Genomic DNA, 21,546 nt, shown 5'->3' with positions numbered 1-21,546 from the left:
CAGCAGTGAATTAATTAGATTAAGTGATGCCTTCAAATTCAGTGGGTATTTTTATATTGGATAAAGCATGAAGATTTTGGGATGAAGAACCATTTAAAGTTTATCACCCAAGATGAAACTAGTTTAGAATAAACTCATTTAATGTTTTACTTCTCTCCTGTTTCTACACAGCCCTTAAATGAAGAAAGAACATTTCTAAACAAGGTTTTGGATGTTGTTTGTTTGCTTGTTCATTTCTTTTCTTTTTTTCATAGAAAACGCCAAATTGCTATGGACTGTAAGCTGGACAGCCGCGCTGATGATATCTAAACTAAGCGAAATTTATGAAAACCAGTAAACCATAATTTATACCCTTTTCCATGGAGCCTTTTAAGAGCAAACTAATCTCTCTGGAAATTGTTTCCATCAGAAATGAGTCTAGGGGCGCCTGGGTGGCTCAGTGGATTAAGCCGCTGCCTTCGGCTCAGGTCATGGTCTCAGGGTCCTGGGATCGAGCCCCGCATCGGGTTCTCTGCTCTGCAGGGAGCCTGCTTCCTCCTCTCTCTCTGCCTGCCTCTCTGCCTACTTGTGATCTCTCTCTCTCTGTCAAATAAATGAATAAAATCTTAAAAAAAAAAACTTTAAAAAAAAGAAATGAGTCTAGATAGCTTCTGTATATGGCAAACCTAAATCAATGAATATTGTCAAATATATTATTGATTTCTACAAGAGAACACTCTAGACATATGAGCAAGGTCTTCTAATTTATCCCATAGCATAAAACACAGATCTTCATGAAAAGTGTATGGTGAGATCTACCTTCTGGAGTTCAAACCAAAATCTGGTGAGGTTAACATCAGCTGGAGCCTTCCAATCGAACTGCAAACTCGTGTTCTTGGGAACCAAGGCATAAGGTTTCTCTGGTGTGTCAAACATTTTGACAGTGACAGGATGACTCTCTGCACACCACATTTCCTCGGCATGGCAGGCCAGAACCTTTTTGTAAAAAAGAACAATGGCTTAACCTTTTCAGAGCCTTACACTTGAGAACACCAATACAAGAGCCCAAGATGCTCACTATACCTTTAACACATACAGTTTTCCACTGGACAGTCTAGTGACAAGGAGAGCGAGTCTTCCATTTGGATATTCACTTTGTCTTAGAGGAGTCTCTGGAATTAGAGCCAGGTGTGAGATTGCCAACTGATAGCGGACTGACTCTTGAGGTCCATTTGGCTTCTGAGATTCTCTCCAGGATATGATGAGGCTGGTGTCTGACTGCACTGTTGTGTTAATAAGCCTGACTGCCTCTGGCACTGAAATAAACAGCAACAAATGACAAGGGATGTTGCATCAGTAAGGAATGAGGGAAGAAGGAATGGGGTCTTGGTTGTGGAATAATCATATTACGTGAGCAGAACAAATGACAGATGTTCCAAAGGAAAGCCAGTCTCTCATATCATGGTAACATAGAAAGTTAACAGGCTGCCTGAAAGGCTCTTGCTTATTTCTGCCTTAGGACTAACTCATTCTCTGGCTCCAGCTCAATGATATGGTCAATGAGGATGAATAAACCCATTCAGATTTGTTTGGGGAATATCATCAGAGATATCTGAAAGAAATGGCATCACCTCAAAATCATTGGCACCACTTAGAACATCTCTTTAGAGTCTAGATCCATTTTCTTTCAGGCAATGATTTTTTTTGAAGATTTTATTTATTTATTTGACAAAGAGAGATCACAAATAGGCAGAGAGAGGAGGAAGTAGGCTCCCTGCCAAGCAGAGAGCCCGATGCAGGACTCAATCCCAGGACCCTGAGATCATAACCTGAGCCCAAGGCAGAGGCTTAACCCACTGAGCCACCCAGGCGCCCAAGGCAATGACGTTATTTACTTTCAATCTCTGTGGCCTCAGCAAAATTCACAGAGAAAAGGCTGAATTCTGGGTCTCCACGCCTATAGAGACCGGTGGCTACATAGGAAAAGGGTGACACCCTGTGGTGAGACCAGAGAATGTGTTTCTTGGTGAAAAGTATTGATTCTGATATTTCACCTTCTTACTGCTTTCCATTACGATGGAATATTAGTCATCTTCTGTTGTTAGAGCACAGATCAGTTCATCCGGGTATTTTCAACAATATATTTTTCTTATTAAGCTTAAAATCTCACATAATCAAGATTACTTAGCATTCAAATTAAAAATATAGATAGATAGATAGATAGATAGATAGATAGATACGTCACATATATCACGAAATGCCACTCTAAAAACCCGTCCCAAACCCATAACTCACCTCCACTTTTAGTTTTTCCCCAAATCTCTTTTCCCAGAGGTAACCGTTCCAGAGGGTCTGAATAATAATTCTTTACAGCTGTCTGTATCACATACGTTGAAAATGGTTGTAACCCATCAAGTAGGACTATCCTCTCCTGAAACTCCTGTAATTCATATTTAAAAATCAATACCTGACTCTTATTTTTTGTACAAAGGAGAAGAAATTGTTTAACTAAAGGGAGAAAATAATTAAAGGATTTTTAAAAGTTAATTTGATATTGGATCATGGGAACGATCATGTTCATTGTTCTAATCTGCCCAGACCTGGGTTGCCTAATACCTCCAAAAATAAATGTCAAATGATGGGCAGCTCCTGGTCAATTCTGTGATGTGCTCATTTCACGTATGAAGCTCAGTTCTCAGAAGGAGATACTATTTCCTAGCACTGCATCAAACATTCAGCAAGATGGTCTGGTAAAGTTGTGACTCCTAAGTGAATATGATGAAAGATGAAGCTGGCTTAGCTCGTCATTCTTAGAGGCAACGCTTCAGAAAGTAAAAATACTTTCCTTAGACCAACGGTCCTCAGCTTTGATTGTATTTTGGAATCATCTGGAAGGTCTTAAGAAAACACTAGTGCCTGATTCCCCCTACCCCCAGAAATTATGATTGCACTGGTCAGAGGTGAAGTGTGGACCCAGAGATTTTTTAAAACTCCAATGTGTGGTCAGGTTAGAGAACCACTGCCTCGGACCCATATTCATCAGTGTGAAGACAATGGGATCAACCAGTAGTAGTAACAGAACTAGCCAGTGCCCAGTCTGGGGCAACCAAATGATCCAAGCTGTCTCTGATACATTGAGAAGTGTAAAGAAAGGTCAAAAGAGACAAAATAAAAGGAACTAACAAGAATTATGTGTCCTTTCGAAAAAAGTATATAGTGCTTAACCTCCAACAGATGATGGTCAATTTCACCTTTTGACTTGCTTAAATAACAAGCACAGAGAAAAATATTGGACACATATGACTCCATCACAAGGACAACTGAAACACCAATGCCAATGACAGAATGAATTGTGCCAATTAATTCATCCATTCAAGAACTATCTAGTGAAAGCCTCTAAAAGCCCACCACTATGCTAGGTGCTAAGAACAGATGACAAATAAATAGAAACATAATCCCTACATAATGGTGCATTTCACAGCATACGGGAAATAACAGACAAAAATAGAACATACCATTTTTACATTAAATATGCGCTATGGAGGAGGGGCATACAGTAATATTCTTTCCATCTAATCATTTCTTATCCCTCAACCTATAGTCTGCCACAGAGGCCACAAAAACACATCTCTATCCCTTTCTGGGGATAATTAGGCAGGGAGGGCAATAAACCCAGTTCTTACAGGACATTCAGGAAACTGTCACTGTGGCAATCCACCACTGGCCAGGGTTAATATACTTCCTTGAAGCTTAATTTCCAGACCAGACTAGAACACTATCTGCATGGATGAATCAGCTGTAAAAATTTGCACAGTTGTGTGTTTCAGAATATAATATACAAAATAATGTACTGTAAGAATTTTATTTTTTAAAGATTTTATTTAGTTATTTGGGGGGGAGAGACAGAGAGAAAGCGGGGGGGGGGGGGGGGGCAGCAGAGGGAGAGGGAGAAGCAGGCTCCGCCTCCTCAGCAGGGAGCCCAGTGCAGGGGCTGGATCCTAGGACCCTGGGATCCCGACCTGAGCTGAAGGCAGACGATTACCCACTGAGTCACCCAGGTGTCCCGAATGAGAATTTTATGTCAGAAACAGGTATCTTGTGAAAAGACAAAGACCACCAGGTCCAATCTTACCAGCATTTTATATTTCAGCTCAGAGCTGGTTTTCCTGCTGTTAATTTCTTTGTAATAAACCAGGTATGTTGGAGTTGGGTTGATGATGCCGGGGCACGAGAGGTTGGTCCTGGCAGGCGGCATCCTGATTGTGAAGCTGGTGTTACTGGTGTTAAGTATTGTCGGCTCTGCTAGATCTGAAGCTAGACGCAGTAATGCTTTATCTAAAATAATAGAAGAAGATTAAGAATATACACATACATAAATAAAAGAGGAAGAGCAGACTTATTTAACATCAAGGATAACAACGTCTTTTTTTAACCTAGCTGACAAGGTATGATATACTGAAGTGTTGGGTATGTTTTTAAGAAAAAGAAGACTAGGTTGTTTTTTGTTTTTTGGGGTCCCCCCCCCCGCATACATTTTGAAGTCCTTAAAAGCCTCAGAAAAAGGGAGCACGGTAATTGATCATTGCTCAAAATCTCCAGCAGGTGGCGCTAAAGTACACTGAATAATAGACATAGTAGCAAAATCAAATTTACCCTTTTTTTACTTTCAAAAAAAGTATGACAGCATTATATTAATCATATTTTTAAAATTAATTCCAGTTACAAAAACTCATGCTCGTTTTAGGGCTTTTATTTTTAAGGATGTACAGGTTTATGTGTGTGTTCAATTTCAAACAGCCGTTGCACGGACTTACTAAATTTTTTAAATTTCTCAAAGTGAAAAGTGAATTATATAGCTAGTTCTGCCATAGTGCCAGACATACATTCCTAAAAGGCACTGCATCATACAAAACTGCATAACAAAACCCTCAGGGTTTATGGAAGAGATAGAAAACACAAGTGACACATTACCAAAAAAGTTAGGAAGTTAATAAAAAAATCTTAGCACACATGTACTCGTGATAAATGGTTGACCTACAAAATGCTACAATAAATATAGTTCTTTACTTTGAAAAGGTCCTGAAATTTAATGTGGTGCTTTTTGATGGACTGGGAGGTCTAAAATATCCTCCGGGGCGGGGGGACAGAAAGAAGAGAAATTATGGGAATGAGAAGAGAAAGAAGACAGAATGACAGACAAGGATTTCCAATATCTAAAGTTGTCTACCACAGCCTGAGCCATGGATACACATGGAGCTAAATTATGATCCAGGGCAAACAGCAATCCTAGCATGCACCAATCCTAACCATTTGGAGTAATGCTAAGTGTAACAAAGGGCTTTGGGAGCACAGCCTGGAGAAGACAGTCTGAGACTTTTCTGACCCTAAACTGGGAGAACATGCTGATTACGAGTACAATCTTATTACCTGGAAAAGGCTGCAGAACTGAACTGTAAGCCAAGATATGCTTACTCCTTTGGGCCTTCACCTGAGAGACGATGGCCCCATTGCTTTTCTTTGCTTGGTAAATCTGCGTGCTGTCCTTTGCCGAGGAGATCCAGTAAAGAAATTCCCCATCCACAGTTAAGCTTTCAAGTGTTCTTCCTCCTCATGTAAAACATAGAATAAAGAACATAAAGAACAAAATATACATAACATATGTTTCTACTCTAAACAGTACGTGAAATACTTTTTCTGTATTGTAATCACTAAATTTTGAATCTTTCTATCATTTCAGTGTGGAAAAAAAATGCCACCTTTATTTTATGTTGTGAAGCTAAAGATTTTATAGATATTTTCTCAATTTAGCACCATCCTAAGTCAATAAGGTTAATACTATTATTATTAGCCTCATTTTGTACAAGTGGAAACTGAAGCTTTGAGGAGTTAAATAATCTCCTCAAGGTCACAAAGTTAGCTAAGTTGAGAGCCAAGATTTATAACCTAACTTGTGTGACTCCACATCAAACAATGCCTATTGGAAGAGAGATGTTAGATGATAGGCCCAGGGCTCAGTATCTTGCTCAATATTTTTTATCAATGATTAGGAATAATGCTGGGTAAAAATGCTTATCAAATTTGTACATGATACACGATTCTTACTGACACTAATATGTTTATTCACTGACTTAAAATTTGAAAATATAACAAAATCAGGAAATAGATTGAAATTTAATAGGAATAAATGTGACAACCAAAATTCAAGCTTAAAATCAATTCCATAAATAACAAATGAAAGAAATCTGGCTTAATAATAGTTAACATGAAAGACTATGGGCTTTTCAAATGGCAGGCAACCCAAAGACGTAAGGTCACTTTTAGCTCCAATAAGACGGAGGCAGTCAGAAGCTCCCTACACTAACCAGATCACAATGAGAGTATAGGGAGTTGTTATGGAGGCGACATTTAAGAGTATACCAAGCAACTGGAGTGAAACCACAGGAAGGTGACTAGGGCAAAGAAAGATCTAGAAGCCACATCATGTGAGGAGTAGTTAGAGATACATGAATTTTTCTTCCAACTTACTGTCATGAGCTGTGACATAGATTCTTTATAAAGTTAGAGGTCAGAACTCAGACCAGTGAATGGTAAAAACGAGGAGAAAACTTTGGCTAAATATAGGGGGGAAATTTAATATAGCGAATTATTCCAAAAAGTTTTAAAACTTCGTTATAAAGAAATAGATTTTTTTTTTAATAAGCAAGGGCTCAAGCAAGGCTGTTTTCACAGAGGGTATTGCTTCCACCATCATGCCAGCTAAAGGATCTCTAAAATCATTCAAATTTTCTAATTTTAGGGTTATAAACTTCAATTATGGATTCCTGCAAGACTAACCAGTTCTATACCTATAAGATAATGGCCCACTAAATAATTCTTGTGTATTAGACGATAGATTAGATTAGATTATTATTCTGATAATTGTTTAAATGGCAAGGAAGACTTTAGTTAAGACTATTGTAATATTATAATATACTGCAGGAGAAAGATGTGCTCAACTTCACATACAACAAAGTCAGCTGGGGATACAGAGCCAACTAGCAGAGTGAGGGGTTCAGTGGATAGAAAATTACTAAGAGGGGACAGCAAGGATAGAAAGATTCTTGCTAAACTGGCTTATTGCGATTTTTGCTAAAGGCAAGCCAAGAACATCGCTGGTGGGGAATAAAAAAACTAGATCAAATACTGGGTGTGGAGGGTTATCTCGAAACTCATTTAGAAGGGTTCCTGCTAAAACTAGACTCAGCAATGACTGACATGGAAGACCAATGTCAAGGTCTAGTGGAGGGAAGGGCTCAGAGGAATCCAATGTTTGATCAAGGAAAGAGTCTCTGTCACAGATTGAACAGAAACAAGTAAGCCTTCTAATAAGAGAAGTTCAAAACATTATCTCTAAAACCCATTGAAAGTATATTGGAATTGTTTCTCAAAGGCTGTAGGAAACATATCAACAAAACCATGTGTGCAATTATAATGCAGACACACATACACACACTCATTTGCAATTTCAAAACTTCACTATATAGACCAGCAATGTCCAATAGCACTTTTGATGACGGAAATATTTTATTTCTACTCTGCCCGACACAATAACCATGTGTTTTTGAGCACTTACAATGTGGCTCATGTGACTGCAGAATTATTTTTAATTCAGTTAATTTTAGTTAATTTGAACTTAAATCACATATGACTGGTGGTTACTACATTGGACAGTGAGGAGTAGACTCTTAAGAATATATGAAAGTAGGGGTGTCTGGCTGGCTCGGTTGGGTACGAGTCCAACTCTTGATTTCAGTTCAGGTACTGATCTCAGGGTCATGAAATCCAGCCCAGAGTAGGGCTCCAAGCTGAGTACAGAAGTCTGCTTGTCCCTCTCCCTCTCTTTCCCCTTTCACCCCTCCTCTCTCTGCCCATGCACATTCTCTCTCTCTCCTTCTCTCTCTCCCTGAAATAAATTTTAAAAAATAATAATATATGACTGTATCTAGAGTGCATTTTTTTCCTATTGCAGTTGCTCCTAATTAGAAGACCTCCAAATCCCTTCAGACACTTAAGTATTTCCTCTACATGCACTGTATTTCAACAAATAGACCTGTCAAGTACTGACCAACTCATGCTGAATGTGGAGACAATGGGACCATAACAACAGAAGTAAAGTGGGGTGCTGGTAATAAGATCATCGATACTATAGTCAGGCCTAGCTTCAAACCCCAGCTCCTCCACTAATCAAGGCCCTCTGGACAAGTACCTTAGTCTTTCTTGGCCTCAGTTTCCTCATCCATAAAATAAGGACACTAACATCTACTTCATCAAGGTGCTTTGGAAATTAAAGGAGGTAGTACATTTGGGAGCTTGCTTAGAATATATAGTTAAACTCAATAAACTGTAGCTCTACTGTTAATTATACAATAACAACAACAACAGCAGCAACAAAGAAACCCACAGATCCAGAAAATTTTGTGCATATCCATATACAATTTTCCTGGAAACAACTTGACTTATATTCTACAGAAACAGCTGGCATTGTCCAGAGCAAATACCATGTGTATTTTCTTTTGAATATATTCTTTTTAATGGAACAGGAGGGACCGCAATTGCAAATGAGCATCTAAGTACACGCACGGATGTCTTACCAAGCAGAGTGGGCACCATGACAACTTGCCAACACCAACATCCTTCCAGATCCATGGCCCAGATCTCTTGCCCTTTGACAAAGTATATCTGTGGTTTCTTCAGGTCAGAGGTATCAATCGTCATTGTTCCACTAAACTCAAATTGAGTAACACCACAAAAACACTGTCTCTTTCCATTTGAATGGTTTGTGGCTATAGGTGGAAGAATGTGATTCAAGGTCTGATTGATAATACTGTAGTAGAACAGCTGAGAGCCAAAATCGGAAATTTCTGTCCAATACAGGCGACTATAGGGGGAAAAAAAAGACCCTCCAACTTAACGAATAATGCTAGTTTCCAATGAGGATTAATCATTCCTAACAAACAGAGACAAATACAGCGTTTGGAGAGAACATGTCCAAGTGTCCAATAACCTTCTGAGATAAAGTTGGCCACAAGCGGTCTAGTTGATAGCATTTTCTCATGACTTCTCAATAACTATGTTTACAACTAAACCCTTGGACTAAAATGACCTTGAGGTGCTATGTGCAATGCTTTGGTTTCCTGTTGGTAATTACCATAACTTTAGGTTAGCCAAATTGTCAGTATGGGTTAAATTTACAAATTTGTGGCTCTGGGCTCATAATTTATGTGTAGAATTACTTAGTATGAATTAATACAGCTACTCAAGATCCCTAAGTATCTTACTTTCCCATCGATGACTTCTAACATTAAACCAAAGATATTATATTAAATGTCTATTTCATCAAGCAGAAACAGATAGTCACACTTTACATACCTTAAAAGAGGATATACAGAAAAAGAGACTATTGTTGAATTTCTATTGCAAATTTTCAGCTTTCTGGGGTATTTCACCTTATGTTCAAGATCAACATCAAATATTTGCATTCCATTTTGTGATGCTTTTTGCACAAAGTAGAGATGCCTTGAAATCCAGTCAATTGTAATAATTGTGATATCAAAAACCAGTGCACCTAGGAAAATCTTAACAATAGGTAGAAAACACAGCCAAGGAGATAGTGGTCATTTTTTTTGTTTTCATATTTGAGGACTTTTCTGTAATCTACCATATTACTTATTTACTGCACTTCTTTATAATCCAAAATCTCAATATCTCTGGACTGTGTATCATTGTATCATTGGTCCTCTTCCCACATTGTATTCTTTCTCTTGGTTAATTTCAACTACGTGACTTAAACTATAATTCATATGCCAGTGCTACAAGAACAGTAGCAAAGCCCTCACTGAGTTACTGACTCAAACTGAATACTGAACATCTCTGTATGAATGATCCCAGGAAATAATATTCATCACTTCACCCCCAAAACCTTCTTTTCTCCTGCATACTATATTTTTATGGATTTCCAACACTCACCTGAGGAGCAATTCTGACAAATGTGATTCATTCATGACTTCCTCCTATCATGACTGCCCATCATGAATAAATCTCACTTAAAATATGTCCCAAAATTGTTCTCTCCTTTCTCATCTCACTGCCTCTCATTTCCTGCCTACCATTTCCTGTCCGGGTTTCTGTGATGGCCTCCTAGTTGTCTAAGACTTAACCTTCTCTAAATCATTCTTGACATCACTAATAGAGAGGTCCTTCTGTAACATAACTTGATCATGTGAATGACGCACTAAGTTTCTTTAATGGCTTGGTGTGGTCTACAGGATTGGCACTCCACACCTTAGCAGAGTAGAAGAGCTCCATTACACTGAGGCTCCTGTCTACTTCTCCAGCTTTCACACCTGTCCTTCGCTCACCCTCACCCCCATCTCTATTCCAAGCTCACTCTATTTACAGCCTCCTAAACATGATATGGCTCTGTTGTTTCCCTGTCTTTACACTTACTACCCCCTCAGCTTTTCCCACCTTCACATGGATCATCTTCTTTGTACCCAACATGTCTTTCCATTATACCGCCACCCCTCCAACCTGCACTGATCACCCATTTTCTGTCATACCCCCACATCCTACCCTCAGCCTGCTATGATGCTGTCTTCTGTCTGCCTGCTGTATTCAGTGAATGCCACCACATTCCCAGCATTGTGCTCAGGCCTCCCCTAGATTATCTCATTTAATCTTCACAGGAGCCATATGACCAGATACCACATAATCAGTAGTTAAATAACTTGCAGATGGCCAGATCTACTAAGTGGTGAAGCGGGTTAAATTCTAAATTTCAGATCCCAAAGCTCACACGTTAATTGCTATACAGTACTATCTTCCTAGTGTTAGACTCATACCAGACTGGATTCGTACAAGGACTGTGATTTTTTTTCCCACCTCTATCCCAGGAAGTAACACAGTGCCTTAAACCAAATAACTATTTGCTAGATTAATCTTGAATGACATTTGCCTAAAATCTAATCTCTGTTTATCTGTGGCTAAATAATTAGACAACATCTGTCCTTATCAACCATTCTTATCTTAATGGCTCAACCACTGACCAGCCATTTTAATTACAGGGTAGTGTGGTATGCAAATTATCCATGTCTTTCCTTCCAGAATAGTTTACACAGTGAAATACCTCAGAAGTGGACCTGTTGTGCATGTTCAGAAGGTAAAGTGAGTCTCCTTGAGCATAATACCCCATTCCGTCATCAGCTGTGTAGCCCATGCTACTGATGTCTCTTTCTGTTGAAAACGTCCATACAATTTGATTTTGATCCATATCTAATAAAACTATCTTGCTGTCAGAAAGAGTTACAAGGTATGGAAATGGGTTGATTTCTGAAAACAAGAAACAAAACACTTAGAATATGTATTAGGAAAAAAAAATCTTTGGTTTGGCAAAAATCTCTTGATTCATGAGCAGACTATTCTGAAATCCATGGGTCTCCTCTGGGGTCACCTGCTGTTCCAGTCTTGGTCAACACTGCCCAGGCACCCTATGCTTAGGCTTATTTAAACATGTTCATGGATGATAAAAATTGATTATTTGACTTTAACTTCAGCTCAGAGACAGTATTCATATCCTGAGCATACCCAAGGTCAAGAATGTTGTTAAAACACTAGCTGTTTTTTGCACAGGTGTTTGGTAATAAATACCTGCTGTTTTGGACTTTACTATGCCAGAAAATGGTCCAGGTCCTTTGGATGTGAAGACTCGAACCTAAAGAAAGAAAAAGATACCAAGAAAACGGCATTCAATGGTGTCCTCAATGATAATAATTCCCTTCTGAAACTGATAGATTATTGAAGCTTTCACTTCATAATTCTGATTATGAATAGTTTTTTTTTCAAGTTTTTATTTAAATTCCAGTTAGTTTGAGATAAACCATGAGAGAATGTGGACTCTGAGAAACAAACTGAGGGTTTTGGAGGGGAGGGGGGTGGGGGGTTAGGTGAGCCTGGTGGTGGGTATAAAGGAGGGCACAGATTGCATGGAGCATTGGGTGTGGTGCATAAGCAATGAATCTTGGAACACTGAAAAAATAAAATTAAATTAACATAGAAATAAATAGGGGCGCCTGGGTGGCTCAGTGGATTAGGCCGCTGCCTTCGGCTCAGGTCATGATCTCAGGGTACTGGGATCGAGCCCCGCATCGGGCTCTCTGCTCCGCGGGGAGCCTGCTTCCTCCTCTCTCTCTGCCTGCCTCTCTGCCTACTTGTGATCTCTCTCTCTCTGTCAAATAAATAAATAAAATCTTTAAAAAAAATAGAAATAAATAAATAATATAAAATAAATTCCAGATAGTTAACATACAGTGTAATATTAGTTTCAGGAGTAGAATTTAGTGACCCATCACTTACATAGAACACCCAGCGCTCATCACGATTGTCCTCCTTAGTGCCCATTACCCATTTAGCCCATCGCCAACCACCCCCCATCCAGCAACCCTCAGTCTGTCCTCTACAGTTAAGAGTTTCTTATGGTTTGCCTCCCTCTCCTTTTTTTCCCCTTTCCCCTATGTTTGTCTGTTGTGTTCTTAAATTCCACATGAGTGAAATCATATGGCATTTTTCTTTTTCTGACTGAATAGTTTCAAATAGTTACTTCCATCCGAGTATAAAGCCATAAATCACTAAGAGGCAAATATTGCCTCACATTCATGCTGGTGGTTTGTTTTTTATTGTTGTTGATCTTTTTGTCTAAAAAAATATGAAGTAGGGGCACCTGGGTGGCTCAGTGGGTTAAGTTTCTGCCTTCAGCCCAGGTCATGGTCTCAGGGTCCTGGGATCTGGCCCCACATGGGTCTCTCTTCTCCCCAGGGAGCATGCCCCACTCTCCCTGCCTGCTGCCTCTGCCTACTTGTGATTTCTCTCTCTCTGTCAAATAAATAAAATCTTCAAAAAAAAAGTATGAAGTAATGGCACAAATCTCCACTGCAAAAGATTTGAATTTCTACGAAAAGTTTTAGCTATTTTCAAAATTTTCTGTAGAACATTTAACAGAAACAAAACTGCATATTATGGTAAATTTCCACTTACTGTGAAATAAACAACTAGAAGCTTTAAATAACTAAATTTACTATACTTTTTAAAAAGGAGATTTAGAAAAGGAAAATAATAAGAAAATAATAATAAATAGAATAAATAGAAATATAAATAAATAATAAAAATAATAATTAAAACTTACATTTGAAAATAAATTGTGCATCTCAAACCACTTTTACATACATTATCTCTTTAGATCCTCACAACTACTAAGAGCAGAAACCGGACAAAATCTCAGTCAAACCTAAGTAACTCATCCACAACAACACATGCAAAAACTGACATAAAAACCAAATCTTCTGAGGGCTGTATAGTTTCTTCCCACTGTGCCGCCCTGCATCCTAGTACCAAAGCTTTTTAAAAACAGTTTTTATTACACATCTTTTCTTGTGTAGTGAATTACTTCCACTTCCAACCATTGCATATGCACAATAGCCTGTAGAGAAAACTGACGTCCATGATGATGGACCCAAAGGGAAGATCCCCAAGTGCCCTTTCAATCAACAAAGCATTAGATTGTTTTTATATATTTCTAGTGTTAAATATATTTTACCATATTATACATACTACTCTCTGTATATGTGTGTGTGTGTGTGTGTATGATGCTACATACATATACCAAGCCATCTTCACTTTTGCACAAGGCCATGTTAAGTGAAACTCATGCATACCCATGCATATCACTTTGCATGGTTTTGTAGTGGCTGAGATCTGAAGCTCTATGTAACAGACAGATACACTTGACCAGGATATTTCTTTAACCAGAACACACATAAATCTTAACCAGTAGGAATGTGTTTTATCTTTAACTTTCATGTACAACTTTTTTGATTTGTCTATGTAGACCTAATATGTTAACAAAAATAATTATTAAATTAGGAATTTACAAAAAGAAACTAGATCCTCAGGAAGCTCAGATCTCTAAAACATTTCCCAAAGCATTATGTTCCCCCAAGAAGTGATGGAAAATGGCTCTAAATATGTACAACATTGTCACCCACTTTCTATTTAATGAAGATATGAAAATCATCAAGCCATCTACTGTAAGTAGAAAGCTATCTCATATGAGAGTTAAAAGGCAAAAATGGGGTGGGGGTAGCTTTTTATTCTTGGCTCCTATTCTCTCTCACTTTCTCCTCTATCAGCAGCCAGATAGTAACTTTGAGATGTCAACCACCTAGACCCTCAGTTTTTATTTCCATGGGTAACTCCAAGTTGGGACATCCAGAGGACTCCCAATAGTGAATGATCCAGTGGAAAGGACTCTAGTAGTTGGACTATAGCACACCACTTCCTAGCCACACAGCATTAGTAACTCACTGATACACCCAGGAACCTGGATTTTTCTTCACAGACCGTAAGAGGACCAAATGAGATAAGGAATATAAAAGTTATCTACTGTGGTCCATGGCCTATAGTGATCACAGAAAAAATAATGGTCTGTTCTGAATCTGAAAGCCAGAAAGTTGTCAAGATATCCTTTACCCTAGCTGTCCCCTCTCCCCTCTGTGTCCTCTTGACTTCCATGATCCCAATCATGATTCCATGATTCCAAGACCCACTTGACTTCCATGATCACAGTGGACCCCAAATTATTGACAGAGTGGCCAAATTCCTAACTTAGTCCTTTAATCAACCTTGAGACCCTCATTTCCCTGTTTTTATTCATACCTGGAAGGCGACAATGTACCCAGGACTCATGCCTTCAAGCTGAAAAGACATCTCCGAGGGAGTTGTGTTGACAGCAATCCAGTCTTCGAATGTTTCATTTGTGTCTGTCTGGTTGGATATTTGATAGAAAATTTCAAATCTTGTTAACACACCGTTTTCATGCTTAGGCTTATTCCATCGAAATTCCACCACTACTTCATTCTGGTTATGGTATTTTCCATTTGGTAATACAAATATCCTGGGGTTCTGTGGTGCTGACGGAACTGCAAAGCAGAGACACAGATAAGGTAGACAAGAATGAAAGGTTGACTTTTTACCATGCATGGTGAGGGTGTGGAGAAGCTTAGTAATAAGTACTTCTCATTCCGGAACACTGTAGTGCATCTATCTTATCCTTAAAGATCTTCAGGAGAGAATATTCCACAGATTTCTTCATGAACCTATCCTGATATTTTATCAAATCTTTCTTTTTTTTTTAAAGATTTTATTTATTTATTTGACAGAGAGAGATCACAAGTAGACAGGCAGGCAGAGAGAGAGAGAGAGAGGGAAGCAGGCTCGCTGCTGAGCAGAGAGCCCGACGTGGGACTCGATCCCAGGACCCTGAGATCACGACCCAAGCCGAAGGCAGCGGCTTAACCCACTGAGCCACCCAGGCGCCCCTTATCAAATCTTTCTTATCTTCAACCCAAATCCCTCTTGCCAGCACTTAGGTCCATCTTTCTCATCTGTGCCTCATCACCCTCATCTGGAGGATGGCTGATTCTCCTTATAAAATACAATATTTACTCTCATCTTGACACAGTGATTCAGCTGGTGGTGGAAATGGCAGTCACAGGAAGCAAGGCAGGAACTCGGTCCAGCCTTTGTCCAGTTCAGGATGTAACATGAAGTATATGACTGATCCACGCACTCTCACCTTGAATCCTCCCCGGCAGCAGGGAGTACCCCCCAAGAGTATGGTTTGGGTTACCATTAATCCTGGAGTCAAACCAAGAAATTTAGTCTCTCCCACTCCTTCAATGAATTTATCTTCCTCTTAATCAAGAGAAATTCCTCTGCCTGATGTCTATGTCATTTCATCCAAGATGCCTATCTTCTGTCTTCTGACTCCTCTACAAGGTCTCCTTCCACTCTCCACTCCAATCACATTGCTTCTCAATGTTTGACACTCACATCATTATGCAATCTCCAGGCCTGCTTACACTGTGCTCACCTGGGATACATTTTCTTGCATCATCTCGCAGAGCCCAGCTAGAATTTCCCCTCCCCAAAGGTCATCAGTGACCATACCAGTCCATGAGCACTGCGCTCTCCTTCTTAGGAGATGGTATAGATGAAGCTTGATAGAGATGAAGCTTTCCATCTTGTCTATTTGCTCTATGCCATTGCAACTCAATTTTCACGGTCTCATTTCTATTATCATTGGAAGCATGTGTTTATCTCAAATGTGTTACGTGCTCCATCAGAGAAAGCATCTTTTCTTATTCCTTGTTAAATCCCCTCAAATCTAGGGGCACCTGGGTGGCTCAGTGGGTTAAGGCCTCTGCCTTCAGCTCGGGTCATGGTCTCGGGATCCTGGGATCGAGCCCCGCATGGGGCTCTCTCTGCTCAGCGGGGAGCCTGATTCCCCCTCTCTCTCTGCCTGCCTTTCTGCCTATTTGTGATCTCTCTCTGTCAAATAAATAAATAAAATCTTAAAAAAAGAAAAATCACAATATCACACTCTTAAAAAAAATCCCCTCAAATCTAGTATAAGACTGGCACACAGTAAGTGCTTAATAAATATTTGTCAATGTGAATAATTTCCCAACTAATTTGTAAATTTCCTGAAGGCAAAGGCCAGATTTTTTCTTTTTTTATTATTTTCTTGCCCCCAACATCTAGCAGAGTGCTGATGACCCTAGCCCCCTGTGCATCCCCTGACAGATGCAGACAAAGCCATTTCCACAGAAGAATCCAACCAAAGCTGATATCCCAAGACAATCTCAAAGAGAGCATACCTGGATCCAAATGCTAACTGCTCCAGAACCTGCCCAGGCTCCACTATATTCCTGTTATGAGACTTATGGATAAATATCATTGAAAGAATCTTAGCAGTTAAAAAACCACAGTGGTGGGGCACCTGAATGGTTCAGTGGGTTGGGCTTCTGCCTTCGGCTCGGGTCATAGTCTCAGGGTCCTGGGATCGAGCCCTACATCAGGCTCTCTGCATGGCAGGGAACCTGCTTCCCCTTCTCTCTCTGCCTGTCTCTCTGCCTACTTGTGATCTCTGTCAAATAAATAAAGAAAATCTTTAAAAAAAAACAAAAACCCACAGTGATGAATGGATGTCTATGCTTACTGAGCTCTCACTGCCTGCCAGGTCCTGTGCTAATAAGTTGATATTAAATAAATCAATAGGATATTATCATTGACCACATTTGCAGAAATGACTGAAAGGAGATTTGATCAAACTACAGCAAAAAGTCTGGATTAAGTCCCAGCCCTGCCACTTAACTAGCTATGCAACATTGGGGAGCCACCGGGATTCTAGTTTCTCGTTTGTATAAATGAGATAATAACACCTATCCTACCTTCCTCAGAGCAGGGTGAGGGTCAAACGAAAGGATGAAATGATGTTTCTGACACATGATAGGTATGCAACAAATGTTTAATAAAGGAGTGATACATATAAATGTGCTTTGCATATTTTATAGCAATACACATATAAAAGTATGACTAGTATTCTTTTTAAAATATACACCAAAGAGAAACATTAAATTTAGACAAATCAGTTATTCATCTTTGGAAGACTCGAAGCTACCATCCATGAGAACTTCTACCGACAAGCCTGCCTTCCATGAAATTGTCTCTGCTGTTATATGCCCATTTTCCTTATCAGCTGTTTCACATATTTCCTGAAATTTCTGCATCCGATATATTATGATAAACAAGTAAAACGGTCTCAAAGAAATCTTTGAAATATGCTTTTGGAATAAATTATTCAGATTTATTTTAATGGTGCTATTCTAATCTCCAAAGTTATTAAAAGGGTCTTTTTTTTTTAAATTAGTAGCTATTTATTCTAGGTCATAGAAAGTGAGGTTCTGCCTTTTGGAAAAGAGATTTTGACCCATGTACCTGTTTCTGGTGCTCGAAGTGACAGAGATGTTTTGGGGCCTTTTCCCCAGTACGTATAAGGAGTGACAGAGAGATTAAAGAAGGCATAAGGCTCCAGACCTTCCACAGTAAATACAGATAAAAGCTGTTGTTCACTAGCCAGGAACTAAAATATAAGAAGAAAAAAAAAACATTATTTGCCTAGTGAGAGAATCATAAAATCCTTTATTCCTAATTAACTAAAATCCCCAAACTCTGGTTCACATGTAAAGTCAAAACCTGCAATTTTGGAAATGCTAACATTGGTCAGTTCCATGTGGTTCCACACAGACCAGTTAAAATGTATCTAACAAACCAGCTGTTACCACTAACCCCAAAATGGTCAGAGACTGGCTATAAACAAGGACTCTCGGGAAAAATAACCAAATGTATGGGAACAATAAAGGAAACAGACGGCTTAGCTAAATGGAAGAAGCACAAATCAGCACAGGCAGGGCTGATGCAGATGGTACGACTTCTTAAGAACTGGAAGCTACTAGAACCCACACTATACCTTAGATAGAGAACTGAATTCCACACTGTAGAAAATTACACCCCAGTCCACTGCGGGGGGAGCATTCCACAGAATTTGGAAACTTGAAGCATTCCCTTCGATCCTAAATGAAGACTCTTGAACAGAATCTGGGATAACCTTGGGGGTAGTGGAAAAGTTGCCTATGGGACGAAAGAAAAAAATAGAGGGGAAAAGAATTTAAGATTCTCAATCATCATAGAAAACATGGAAAAATAATGGAAGTTACTAATAATTGGTACCAAAACAAAATTTCCTTTCCTTTAATATATCCTAATTTTTTTTTTCTGTTACATGCTGCAAATTTGGTTAAGAGTGAATTGACCAATGGAAACTACTAAAGCCTTTTTATTTTTAAGACATAATTTTTGGGCACCTAGGTGACTCGGTTGGTTGAGTCACTGCCTTTGGCTCAGGTCATGATCCAAGAGTCCCAGGATCAAGTCCCAAGTAAGGCTCCTGGCTCCATGGGGAGTCTGCTTCTCCCTCTGACCTTCTCCCCTCTCATGCTCTCTCTCACTGTCTTTTTCTCAAATAAATAAATAAAATTTTTTTTAAAAAATACATAATTCTTAAGAAAAAAAATTCCAACCTAAATATTTATTTAATAAAAATTTAGAGGAGAGTGGATAAGAAGGAATAAATTCTTGTACCTGGCAGAGGCTTGAGGGACTTCTGAATAATTGTAAACTGATTAAATTTGGCTGGTTCCAAAACCGAAACACTGGCTCTCTGACTTATTTCCTGAGCTGTGATAATCTTAAAGCCATTGATCCAGAAGAGCCGACCACTATAGTACATCAGTGTGTTCTGGGAAATTTCCGAGGTACTCCAGGCTGCAAATTCTGTGATGTTGGTCTCCCCAGAGCTGCGAAGACATGACGCCAATTAGCATGTGTACCTAAAGTGAAGGGGAAGGGCTGGTAGATGCCTTGCTGGAGAGAATATGTGATTGTGAGAGTATGTGTTTGTGTATACGAAAACGAAAAGGAAATACTTTGCAACAATAATCATTGCTATCTTTAATTCCATAGAAAACTGATTTTTTTGCATTTTTGTTCAAGTATACCTAAAGCAAATTTTCTAGGACCTTTCTTCTTAAAGTGATATTGCAATGGCAAGAGGATACACAGGTTTTAACAAATACTTTCAATTTTGGAAGTACCCTCAATATTGACTGCTTTCGTGCCTCCTTCCTGTAGTTGGTTAGTTGCCTTTCTTATTTGCCATTCATCATTCTAGCATGTTTGGTCCTTCACTTTATACTATTCACAATTGTTCTTCAGTGATATTCATTAAGCTCTTCAGCTTATTCAAAATGCTTCTTTTCAGACTGGGGGATTCAAGTTAACAGACTATTACTTAAACTGATTTTACAGTTTTTTTTTTTTTCTTAATGACAGAATTTTACAATTTTTACTTTAAAAATCTGCTTGGTGGTTTTCCAAATTACTCCAGTTGCCTAGTACTCAAAAATAAAAATTATCTCAATGATGTTTAGCCTTTCAAAGTGGTGGTTTGACTTTTTTTTTTTAATGATTTTTCTAAAGCTTTTTAGCATTGACATGCCTTTCTTTAGAAAGTATTGAAGTACGGTGTTTAAAATCAAAATATATACAAATTTTGATCTCTAAATTTCACAATACCTCCCTGACAAAACTGAAACTACCTAAGGGTACCATAACGGTAAATTAGGAACCTTATGAAGAAGTATATTCACAAGGACTATTCTCATCATCCTTTTTCTAGTAAAATTCTCTATTTATATCTGCACAGTTATGAAAACAGTATCTGATTCGATTTTTGGACTTTCACCCACTAGTCTAATTTTACACCTTGTTATTTCTATTTCTCATTAGAACTTTCCAGCAACCTTGTCTAATACATAAAACCAAATTCCAAATGGAGGAACCTCACCAAGTGGGATGCACGTGGTCTGAAGAGGCTAGCCTCCTCTGGACCACCCACAGAACTGCTGCAGCCTGTATCCTGTGAACACATTTGTGTTAGTTTTGCTCACCAGGTTCTTTGTTTCAACATTCCCAAAATAATCCCCAGGACAGATTTCCCTGTCGGGTGAGACTAGATATCCCTCAGTTGCTACTGACTTAGATTGCCCACCCCCCCATATCCAGCTGACGTCTCCTCTCCTGTAAAAATCTCCTGAGCTAACCAGGAAATTCTTGACCTCCAATGTTCACAGCACAACGTCAGCAAAACCTCTTCACTTTCAGGAGGTCAGTATGGGGCTTCCTCCCACATGAAATTTTAAACCCTTTGGTCCTCAGCAATAATTGAAGCTGGATTTAAATCAAAGCTCAACAGGAAAGTCATAAAAAGACAAATTCTTCCATGATACTATGAAGTTATGTATGGAGATCAGCTGAGGCTACTAGGCTGAAGGTTCATTCCTTTACTCATTCATGCAACAAATGTTCTGTGCCTAGTTCTGTGTTAGTCACCAGGAATGCAGTGGTAAATAAAACAAATACAATCCCCGCCCTCACAGGATGCACAGGCTAGCAGAAAAGGCAGTCTGGTAGAAGATGAGCAAACAACAGCCCTGCTGAACAGCACTGTAAGAAGAAAGGTGGAGTGGGTTCCTGAACAAGGAGACCTACTAGGGTCTGGTCAGAAAAAGTGTTTCTTAAAGAACAATGTTTAAACTGAGCCATGCAGACGGAATACCAGTTAACCAAAGGAACTGAGTCTGGGAACATATCAGGTAGAGGGAACAGCAAGGGCGTTGGTTCCTTTGGAGTAACATAATCAGTCCTGACATAACTAAATACATCTGAAATTTTGATAGGGGCACCCTCTTGAACTTCCAAGTCAGGTATGTTGTTATAATTGTAACTGATTCATTCTTTTATAAATTGAAGGGAATGGACGGACATAGGAGAGGGAAGAGCAATTTTGAGAGTAGTTCCACTACAGTTGTTGAGTTCAGAATATACTGAGTCTCAGCCAAAAGCTCATCTCATCTTTACTACAAGCCAGAGCTGTAATTGCCCACTGTACTAGCCACAAACCACAAACCACATGTGACTACTGAATCCTGGATATGACTGAGGAACTGAATTTTTCATGTTATTTAATTTCAATTAATTTAGGTTAAGTTTTAAAACTAATATTTGACTCATATATTA

General features: G+C 39.0%; 1 protein-coding gene across 2 annotated transcripts in view; it reads right to left on the bottom strand.

The window, feature by feature from the left end:
- Positions 1-21,546, bottom strand: part of ROS1 (ROS proto-oncogene 1, receptor tyrosine kinase) — a 117,196-nt gene that overhangs the window by 43,635 nt on the left and 52,015 nt on the right. Inside the window, exons 19-31 of one of the 2 annotated variants that reach the window (XM_046005080.1) lie at positions 19,051-19,265; positions 18,380-18,540; positions 17,848-17,992; positions 14,725-14,987; positions 11,665-11,728; positions 11,144-11,346; positions 9,388-9,593; positions 8,610-8,896; positions 5,407-5,586; positions 4,112-4,314; positions 2,275-2,419; positions 1,063-1,295; positions 799-975 (exon numbers count right to left, since the gene is read on the bottom strand). In XM_046005080.1, the coding sequence (XP_045861036.1) occupies positions 799-975; positions 1,063-1,295; positions 2,275-2,419; positions 4,112-4,314; positions 5,407-5,586; positions 8,610-8,896; positions 9,388-9,593; positions 11,144-11,346; positions 11,665-11,728; positions 14,725-14,987; positions 17,848-17,992; positions 18,380-18,540; positions 19,051-19,265 (2,482 nt within the window). The remainder of the gene's footprint in view (positions 1-798; positions 976-1,062; positions 1,296-2,274; positions 2,420-4,111; positions 4,315-5,406; positions 5,587-8,609; positions 8,897-9,387; positions 9,594-11,143; positions 11,347-11,664; positions 11,729-14,724; positions 14,988-17,847; positions 17,993-18,379; positions 18,541-19,050; positions 19,266-21,546) is intronic. The other variant, XM_046005081.1, reaches the window with a different exon arrangement.

The sequence above is a fragment of the Meles meles genome, chromosome 5 (assembly GCF_922984935.1).
Source record: "Meles meles chromosome 5, mMelMel3.1 paternal haplotype, whole genome shotgun sequence".
Taxonomy (NCBI): Eukaryota; Metazoa; Chordata; class Mammalia; order Carnivora; family Mustelidae; genus Meles; species Meles meles.
This window is presented reverse-complemented; position numbering and strand designations above follow the sequence as displayed.